Source organism: Colius striatus, chromosome 12 (genome assembly GCF_028858725.1).
Source record: "Colius striatus isolate bColStr4 chromosome 12, bColStr4.1.hap1, whole genome shotgun sequence".
NCBI classification, from domain to species: domain Eukaryota; kingdom Metazoa; phylum Chordata; class Aves; order Coliiformes; family Coliidae; genus Colius; species Colius striatus.
This window is the reverse complement of record NC_084770.1, coordinates 24,059,471-24,069,891: the sequence shown is the minus strand read 5'-3', so window position 1 is coordinate 24,069,891 and position 10,421 is coordinate 24,059,471. Positions and strand designations below refer to the sequence as shown.

At 41.1% G+C, this 10,421-nt stretch overlaps 1 protein-coding gene across 2 annotated transcripts; it reads right to left on the bottom strand.

Annotated features, from left to right (window-relative positions):
* Positions 1 to 4,059: 4,059 nt before the first annotated feature.
* Positions 4,060 to 8,751, bottom strand: COMMD2 (COMM domain containing 2). 2 transcript variants are annotated; one of them, XM_062006034.1, is made up of 5 exons: positions 8,603 to 8,751; positions 8,404 to 8,481; positions 7,816 to 7,898; positions 6,438 to 6,611; positions 4,060 to 5,938 (listed from the first exon to the last, which is right to left on the bottom strand). In XM_062006034.1, the coding sequence occupies exons 1-5, from the start codon at positions 8,664 to 8,666 to the stop codon at positions 5,741 to 5,743; spliced, it is 597 nt and encodes a 198-aa protein (XP_061862018.1). In that variant the 5' UTR covers positions 8,667 to 8,751; the 3' UTR covers positions 4,060 to 5,740. The 2 variants fall into 2 exon arrangements, with proteins under 2 accessions (XP_061862018.1, XP_061862019.1); XM_062006035.1 differs by lacking the exon at positions 8,404 to 8,481.
* Positions 8,752 to 10,421: the final 1,670 nt, after the last annotated feature.

Sequence of the window (10,421 nt, the reverse complement as noted above, 5' to 3'; positions counted from 1 at the left end):
CATAGGTGAAGATGCAGGTGTGATGGCTATTATGAAATCAAACATTCAGACTTCACTGCAAAAATCTCATGCTCTCTGGGTAACTGAGTAGCAAGTACACAGTTCAGGAATTGTGTGCACAGTTCCTGCCTTCTCTTTGGGTATGCACTGTACAGAGAGATGTTAGCAGTCATCAACTACATCTGATTGCTTTCATATACTTCAGTGAAGAAGAGCCATCCACAAAACCTAAGATTCCATTCCTCCAAAATAAATCAAGGAGAGCAAAGGATGCAATGGAACAGTAAATACGTTACATGAAGTTTCACTGTGAAAAGGTGTATGATACACCACACCATACACACACATCTACACTTTAAAAACATACAGCTTGTCGTGCACATTAATAATTTTCATCTACACGTGTGGCAAGTGGGTATCTGTGTGCATTTCACAGCTCTTTGTTTCCCAGGTAGCTAGCAGCTTTTAGAGTTTGGTTGATACTTTTAGAACAGACACAAAGAACCTAGATAGCCAGCTGCAGTGTGCTTAATACAAAGACTTGATGTATGTTACAAAGTTTCCCCAAAACAGCTAGGTCAGCACACCTCCCCAGCCAACCTCTCTGCACCAGCCAAACTTCTCATGTAGACACAGTCAGACAGAAAAAAAAAACAACAAAAAAATTCTTTCAGCTTAGTTCATGTTGTTTTGTAAGTTGATGCAATTTTACTGGCAAGAAAGCTGTGTGAACATCTATTGTAGATGACTGCTCAGACATTCATTTCAGAAATAGCCGTGCTAACCAAGAAACTGGACCAATATTTGTGTCTCAGAGGTTATTCCCCTTGCAGCAAAGCCAATGGAACAGGACATACCAATACTGTTCATCCACATCACTACACAGTCAGATTACTCTTCAACAGTTTGTAACAGTGATTTGGGAAAAACTGTAGTGTCTGGTTTGCAAACTGCTGAGTTCCTGTCAAAAGTCATCCAGCTACAGCTGCTGCTTTGAAGATAGTGGAACAAAATACATGGGCACACCCTCATCAGTTTGCCTGAGGGGCCTTAAACTGCTGGTGGGAAGGAGGCTTCCTGATAGATCTGACTTTACACATAAACGAGTTATGAAACAAATTCACTTCTGTGGAAATGGTGGTGATGTGGCTAAAAAAACCAGCTAGTCTTTAAGACTTTCAGTTACTTGAAACAGATTTGGAAGATGATTTTTGGCCAAATTCTGTGGGATAAACAAGTCCTAAAAGAGTCATGTAAAATAAAGAGATCTGATCTTCTCTGGTGTTTTACAATGAAAGACCAGATTTGCAATAATAAAATATTGCTTACTATACTATGATCTTACTGGCAAGAGTTCTGGAGGAGAACTACCAGAATAATTACCCAGCTCACAAGACTAAAATACACAGAAATAGCTATGGAGAAAAAAATATTCTGGAATGGCTCTACAAACTCTAGCAGCAGAGGAGCAAAGAACAGAGTTGAGAGTCCCATCAGCACAAGAAGTATTTTCTCTAGCATAACTAGTTTGACTTGCAGAAAGACACTGTAAGTTACAGTTTTATTTTTAGTTAATAAAAGCTGCATGTACACAGGGAGGGTTTTCTGATCATGATTTTTCCATTAAACAAAGCTAATAATTTAATTACAAACAGGTTTGCTATTTTGGGAGAGCCTTCCAGTTTTAATTTCCTGTGTCCAATATAGAGGGTGTGATTTGCTCAAGCTCAGCAGGGCAATTTCAAACAGGGACAAATTATTCCAACATCCTGATGCTGCTGTTAGCATAAGACATACCAGTTGTCATCTAATAAATACAAATAAATACATATAAATAAGAAAGAAATGTTCTTACATATTTTACGATGGGGGAAATATATTTAACGTGTTTTGCAGCATATTTGGTCACTATGGTGTGTGCCTTAAGACTGAATATTGCCTGCATTTTGAGACAATTGCGATGCAAATATTTAGAGTGTTGTTCCTCTTATGTGACAGATGGACTGAAGGATTACTTGTCCTTATATATTAAAATTGTCACAAAGAATCTAGAATAAGCAAGTCACAAAGCTGACATTGTGGTAACTCCTAAAATGCATTCTAAAACTCTGTTACACACAGTAAAAACTGCACTTTCAGGCAGGTAAAAGCAGTCTGCTCACTCCTCCATCTTCAGTATGTGATGTTTAAAATGTAAAAATCTGCTACATTTAATCAAAACCCATAACCCTAAATGAAATAATAATGTTTTCTGCTGCTACAGATAATCCAACGGGTGAGTGAAATTTCAGATTTTGAGATACAACTGCAGTAATCAAACTGCCACACTTTATACTTATCTTGAAAAAACAATCAAGAGTATTTAACAAAAGAGACTGTGCTGTGATATACCTGACCCTGACTACAAAGCCAACCACAGAATGACAGGAGACTTCCTTCCCTTTATTTAGAGAAGTAAGGAACCATGGAGCTTTACTCATGGAGTTTTGCCAGGTTACGCTTAGTCTTGGACTTCCTTCCCTACACATCATCTATTGTTTGTGTTACACAGCCCCAGTATAGGAAACAGGTATTCCAACAAAATCTGGAACTGACACAGAACCACCATTCATACCTTTGAGCCTGTACATGGGCACACTTCATAAACAGCACCATATGTAAAACACGTCTAATACATTTAACATTAAATTAAAAATATAATATTAAGACAAAATCTTAGTTCAGTAGGTTTTCTGTTAAATGAGAACTGCAGGCCTAATCCAAACTTCAGCTACTGAGTGTATTTATATCTGTGTATATCTGAACTAGTATGAATTAGTATGAGAGTCTAAATATATGTCAGAGATGGAGACTTCATTACAGCTTGGATCAAAATGGTAAAAAATAGATTTCACATAATGGACAGTGATCAAAGAGAAAAAAAAGACGGAAAAAAAGAGAAAAAAAGGCATTGCACGTGGAGTTTACTTGATGCTTAAAATAATGTAAATATTTTACAGCATCCAAGAAATTATATCATCCCGAGCTTTAACAATTGGACTGTATTATGTTCTTAGCAAATTAATTAGCAGATTCAAGAAATGTTTTACAGTGGTTGAAAACTGGAAGTTTTATTTCTTCCAGTTTAAAATTAATCACAAATTTGGAAAAAATAAGGTGAAATACATTCCAAGCTAAGTCTTGAGATTCTGAATTGGAAGAAAACCACTGAAAATGATTGTGTAGCAAAACTTCTCCTTTCCAGATCATACAACTTTCTGCCCCCTGCTGTTTAGCCCAGGAAAAAATAAACTGGGACACATCTGTTGAGAAGCATCTAGCTACAGGCTGAATTCAAGTCTGCTTTTAAGAAAATTATCTATTTTAGGCTTAAACTAGTTGCATTTTTAGTTTTTCTGTGCACTTGGACTCTGCACTGGCAGGAAGCTCACCTGAACACACTGTTCTATCAAAGAGGTATAAGGGGAGTGAGCGAGGAGCTGTGCTTAGTTGCCCTCTGTGGTTAAACTATGACAGAGTCATTCCCAAGTTGCTTACTTCATAAAACCAAAGTTACTTGACATCCACAGGAAGGGCAGCTCTGCAAAACATACAGGATTTCTGCACTGAGCATAACAGATTATGTTCCATACTTGAATAGACTTCTAAAGATGCAACAGTAATACACTCAGCTTCCTCACAGATTATTCAGAAGTTAATTAATGATTGAAAATCACCTCAAGATGAAAATGCTGCACCGGCTACAAATCAATTTGATTAGTCACTTTGAACAAAAAGTTACCTAAGTTTTTTTAGGAGGGTAGTTGAAAGTCACTTTTTCTGTTATAAAATCAGTTCTTTCAGACTTGCAAAAAATAGCAGAAAAATGGCCTCAAATTGAAGTGTGCTTTTAGTGCCTAGATACCAAAGCACATTTTTAAAAGCCTATTAAAAACTCAATGGGTTAGACGTAGCAACATTACTTCTTTATTTTAATAGCTTGTGAATAATGCTTTGCACTCTACATGTCTTGGTCAAGGGTTTCTAGAAAGCAGTTGCAAATTCATGAGAGGAAACAAGTTATATTAAATACAGCTTTATTTTGGATAGAGTTTGCTCCCATGAGTTCTAGACTACAGTTATAATAAGAAGAGGTGGAATAAAGAGAAAATGCTGGCCTACATACAAGCTGTTGTTGTATTTCACTTGAAAATGTGGTCTCGTTCCATAAAAAATACTAATTAGAAACTTCAAGTAGGAACATTGGATCACATTTAGTTACCACATATGCTATGTGAAGAAAATTCTCTGATTCTGTTAAGAAAGTCATCACATATGGATGGTAAATTAAACTTACTGCTGATTTATTTAAGGAAGAAGAAATGAAGTTTCTTCACACCATAGCCACACTATATAAAGCAACTGGAGAATAAGCAATTACGTATTCTAAAACATTGATTTTTCAAGTGGTATTAAGTGTTAATAACTAAAGCACTTCTGCCATGCAGGGTTCATTTGAAATAGTACCTCTACAATGTACAAAAATTCAAAACAATAAGAAAATAATGCACTTGTCAATGTAGGAACAAAGTAAGATACAGATAATAAAACAATAATTTATGGTGTTGCTATGGAAGACAGTAAACAGGGAGTTACTGCCAGAATCTGTATGTTAGTGTTCTTTCTTGCCTATTTGTCTTCTCCAATGTGCTTTAAGTGCTTTATGATGCACCCTCACTAGTGACAGTAAAACATTAATTAGTAAAACTGATTAATCCTAGTCCTGAAAGTCGCAAAATATTGTATTAGAATGCAACTAAACAGGGACTTTCTACATAACTTGTTAGACATTTTTCTTAAAAATAGAAAGGCTTTATGTTGCAACACTTAGCTTGTCTTTCCTTTATGAGTACATCATCCAGAGAGGGGAACAAAAACTGATGCATCACAACATGAAGATCAGATGCAGTAGAAGTTAACACTATCCTTCATCTGCCTCCTAGCCCATGGCTTTGGTGATTCTTCAGATCACCTTTACATACAATGAATGTGTCAACTTACGTTCAGGCCATGGTGTTTTCTATCATCACTGCTCCCTACAGAAAGTGTGAGACTGCCTGGTAGAGGTCATAGCCTCAGCTTTGTTAACACGTGACTGTTACCTTGACTATACTTTCCTTCATCATGCAAGACAAGCAGAAGAATCAGTGTGACATTCAGCCTCTGAGCTGACTAGATCCTTTGGAGGAAGAGGGCAGTGGTCCCACATATATACTTACACATACACAAGTCCAGATGGAAGAAAGGCTCCTGTAAAGTATCATTCCCACCAGGACATTTTTTTTTTCACAAAATTTCAAAACAATCAAAACCAAAGCAAAAAGCTACTTGATGAATGTGAAAATGAATGTGCAGCTTCATACAATACTGAGACAGCTCAGTAGGAAAGCTCTTCACATAGAACTACACTAATTTAGAGCTAAAGGAACTCTCAGCATGCCATGCTGAATTCAGCATGGCATGCTGAATTTCTACCTTTGCAAATAAAGCAAGACCAGTCACCTATCTCCCATCAGGCAGGTGTGCAAATTCAGCACTAGCAGATATTCAGCCTGTAACTACCGGCTCGAGATCCTGGCGCAGGAAAGCATTTCATCTGATCCAGACATTTTATTTTTCCTCAAAATGTATTTGAGAACATTGTCTTTAGTTGTCTCACGAACTGCTTGCATAGCAAGGCCACAGCCCCCATGAATCAATGCTACTTCATATTGCGCACTATTCTCCGGCAATGGTTTGTTTTCATTTCTCCCAACGCTTGTTCCAGTTGCTGAATTAGGTGGAGGAGGGTAGAAGGGTCGGTTTGCAACACCTGGGCAGTTCGATCTTCATTCTGATTAAGATGTAGCTTTAGTGTCACCATAGGCTTAATCTGTTGTCTCAAACTTCTGCTTGCAAGCTGTGTGAGGGAGTGCAGATGAAAGCGAACAGAGGAACAAACAAACAACTGTTATCAGCTTCCACATATGCAATTCACCACAGGTTTGCAGGATCTGCTTGAAGGACTGTGTAAAAATCCCTCTCATCTATGTTAAAGGCACGAACAATCTATTCTTCAGTTTTATCATTAGGTGACACTAATCCATCTTGATCAATGTTTTCACAATACTTCTAAAAATTAGGTGACCGTTAAGACCAAATATATTTACTATATGCTCAGTTGTTAAAACACTAATGAGCTACAAATTCAGTTGTCACAAAGCCACAAATACTTTCCATCATTACATCCCTTGTTCATCTTAAAACCAGCTATCTGGTGCAATGATAAAACTATGTCTGTTTAACATACATGAAAACCTGCTACCTCAACTACTTTGAAATAATATAAATTCATTGTTTAGTAGTTATGACATTTAAAAGTGTAAATTACAGAATACTGAGAATACAACAGAAGTTACCTGCACATCCAGTCTCCATTCGAGGCTGTGGTAACTGGGAAGCTTTGGTGTCAGCTCACCTAGAACATTTCTGATCTCCTTCCTGTGATCAAGGTACAGCTGGAGCAGTGATTTGTTCAGTTCATCGGAGAATCCCAGAACATTAATGGAATCTTGGAAGTCGATCTCAGAAATCTAGAACAACAATTTAGGCCTTACTAAAGAACTGTGTAATAACCATTATTTGGTGAGAAACAAATAAAAATGTAAGTAAATATTCCATATGGTACAGGGCAGTTACTTTCCTGCAGGAACATGTGAGGACAATTCTACAGACAGGGCAGACCAAAACATTCTGGTTTTAATTGATTTACATGTAAGTAATTTAGGTGATTTACACGTTAGTGCCAATTTGCACGAAAGTCAGGAACAGTTTTAGATCAGTTTTAAAAGAGAGAATCACTCAACATCCCCACATTTAAGGAACACAAAAAAGCACCTAAGTTTTGTCACGATGTTAACATAACATTGATACTCCAGTTACAAATACCCTTCAAACTATCTGAACCTCTGCAGGTAAGGAAACACTGGCTACAAAATTAAGGCTCATGCTAGCTACTGAAAGCCAGTTCCCACAGGTCAGTGCCTTTGTGATAAACTGGAGAGGAGTGGCTTACCGCTGTGGAACCACTTACCTCAACAGACATCATCACACTTTTCCAATACATTCATACATAAACACAGTCTATAAACTATACTATAACTCAGTGCAATTTATCTGCCAGTCAAGTTACTTCAGGGGAAGATTCTGCAACATTTCAATCCCTTGGCCACCCATCCTTCAGACCATGACCTGCTTGAAGTTAATTTAGAATTACTGGTCTCCGTGTCCCTTCTCCATGTCCTTGTTGTTCCAATATTCTACAGTATCAACAGTAAAAAAGGTTTCCAAGAGAAACAGTAATTATCCAACTATTATTCTTTGAGTATCTGCTTAACCCATCCAAACTTCTGGCATCAGGAGCTGAAAAAGCTCTCAACAGTCTGCATCGAGCAGACATATGTCATGCTTCACAGGGGGGAGTGCAGCACATCCTGTGTGGTGGCTGAGAGATCGATCCTTAAGCACACTTCTCCACACAGACTAACTTCCTGCCTGTCCTTGCTATATGCTATTAAAATGTCAGGTTTTTGCTTCAGACACTGAATACTCAGTTACTCATACAGATAGTGTTCTGCTAAGACAACCATAAACAGTCTTCTTTTCAAATTAAAAGAATACATGTCATCAGAATGTTGAAGTTGTTTTTTCCCATTCATAACTATTTTCAGAGCTGTAAGTGTTCAGAAGACATTTCATGAGCATATGCTTGAGCTCATTACTCTAAGGTGTCCTTACCATAAGCTTGGAGCTTTCAGAGAGAAGATAGGATAGTCCTTCTACCCCATGCTGAATGGTGTCAACACCAAGGTTCAGTTTTCCTTTAAAGGAAGCACAAAATACCTTTTACTGCCACAGCAGCAGTACAGAAACCTGCAAATTTACCCAAAGCTAACTTGCAAAATATGCGCAGGGAAAAAAAAAGTAGAGGGTTGTACACCCCTCAAAAGACAACGTGAAGTAATCAGCTCACGAACTACAAACAAGTGGCGAATACAACGGCACAGAAGTGGGCAATTTGCAGTCTGTCTCGGGAAAGAAGGACTCTGCCGCCTCCCCATGAGGGCGGGCTCTGACCGGCAGCCGCCGGTGGCACCGCGGCGTCCGGCACTGTCGCCCCCGAGCGCCGCTCCGCCCCCCTCCCTCCCTCCCGCGGCAGTGCCGGGCAGGGCCTCCCCCAAGCAGCCCCGCACCGGGGCTCGGGGAGGCCTTCTGCTGGGCCACTGCGTTTTCCCCTCCCTCGCTTCCGCGACGGAGCGGGTCCTGCGGCCGCCCCGCGCCCCAGCCCGCGGTGGGTGACGGTCTCCGCGCCGCCCCGGCTCTTACTAGCGGCTGCCTCGCAGGCCCGCGGCGCCGCGCCCCGCCGCAGCAGCTCCACTGCCAGGCGCCCCAGATCGCCGACAGCTGAAACGAAAGAAGGCGACAACGCTGCAGGCGCGGCCTGGCCCGCGCACCCCCCGGCTGCCCCCACCCCCCGGCTGCCCCCACCCCCGCGGCCCGGCGCCGGCGGGTAGCGCTGCCGGACCTGCGCCCGCCCGCGGAAGACAACCCAGGTGTGCCTTCTGCTCCTCCGACAGCACCAGCAGCATCTCGGCACCGCCGCTGCCTGCCCGAGAACGGAAAGGAAGGGAAGCGCAGGACGAGGCAGTCCCGCCCGGCCGGAGCTCGGCGGCCGCGATGCGCCTGCGCGAGGCCTCCGCCGCGGGGGGCGGGAGCAGCGGCACCCGGCGCCGCGGCCGCTACTGACCGGCCCGGGCGGGGCCTTGCCGGGAAGGCGCCGGCGCCGCTGCACGGAGCGTTCCGCCAGCGACCGGGCGGCTCTGGCGCTCGGCGGTGGTAGGGGAGCGGACACTGCGGTAGTGCAGTGGCAAAGAAACCCTACAAGGTTCCAAATTACCACAATGACGCCTAACTTCTTATCATCAATCTTTTTTTTTCTCTTAGGAAAGAGATAGAAAGGATGGTCAACTTTTGAACCCAGCCTTGGACACTTCCAGAGATGGGGCAGCCCCAGCCTCTCTGAGCAGCCTGTGCCAGGGTCTCACCACTCTCACAGTATACTCCTTCCCAGTATCCAGCCTAAATCTGCCTACTGCTCCACTCAGGACGGACTCTTCACCGATACTGCTGAACTGTAATTGAAGTCTGTATTTTTTATTAAACCAGTTTCTGACTGGTATAACATGAAGGTAAATCAAACAGTGAAAAAAAAAAACAGTCCAGAAACTTAACTGCCCCTCTCAGTTGCTGATTCCTCACTCAAATCAGTAATTCATCGGAATTCCTTCTGTCCTTTGCCAGTTTTAACTCTTGCTCAAGACCTCTTTTCTGCCCAGCTGAGGAATTTATTCACCTCAGCTATTTTCAGTGTCCTGCCTATATTTCCTCTCTTACCCAGCATCATCCACTGGAAGATTATCTTTCATAACACTTCATAACACTTTTCATTTGAACAACACAAAAGATCCTAAAATATTTTAAGTTTGAAGTAAGAAATAATATGATCCCCAGTTATAGATGGGAGTATCAAAGCAAGGAGAAATGTATGCATACTGCAGAGTCAATTAACCAAGATGCAGTTAGACCACACTACTGTGGTTAGACCAGTCTAGTTTTAGGACTTGAACTATAAAGTCTTAAAAGCGCAGGCAGACTGATGTGGTTTAGATAAGGCCATGAGCAGTACTCTCACTGCACTGGAAATTCTGATTCAAAGGCATCCTCTCCCGTTTCCCAAAGAGAATTCAACCCCTACCACAGAATATGTTACAATTTGCAAAAGAGAAGCTGGTTTTGTAACGTAACTCCCTTCCTAGGAAGAATAAAATGTATTTTTAGAGCTTCTGCTACCGTGATCTATTTCACCTATGATTACTATTCCTTCCAGCTATTGATGTATCATGTTTTACTCTCCATTTAGTTTGTGATTTCTGGGCTGAAGGATACTTTACACTGACAAATCATCTTTGGATTACAACTTTTTGTATTTTAAAAGAAAACCAAGGACTTGTACTTCGAAAGCATATCGTAAATCACACATTTTCCTGCTGTCTCCAGGTCAATATCAAGTAAAGCTACAGGTTCTAGAAGAAGATATTCCCTTCAAAACTACTGTAAATAAAATGGAAGTTCACAGAATATTCTTCCTAGGAATTCTGCTCAGAAAGTTTTCAACCTTGCCTCCCATTTTGCAGCCACAATCAAATGCAAACAACTTTGGAAGACCAGAGCCAGGATTTGAACATGGGTGGATCTCTAATTAGTTGACAAACCATCAGAACAGCTTTTAACACAGAACAATTCTTTCATGGGAACACGAAAAAGATTAGGTCTATTAGGATCTC

Coding starts and splice junctions, on each gene's coding strand:
- COMMD2 (XM_062006034.1), bottom strand. CDS start 8,666: ATGCTGCTGGTGCTGTCGGAGGAGCAGAAGGCACACCTGGGTTGTCTT. Junction 8,482..8,602: donor TCTTCCGCGGGCGGGCGCAG/GTCCGGCAGCGC, acceptor CTTTCGTTTCAG/CTGTCGGCGATCTGGGGCGC. Junction 5,939..6,437: donor AATGGAGACTGGATGTGCAG/GTAACTTCTGTT, acceptor TCCCTCACACAG/CTTGCAAGCAGAAGTTTGAG.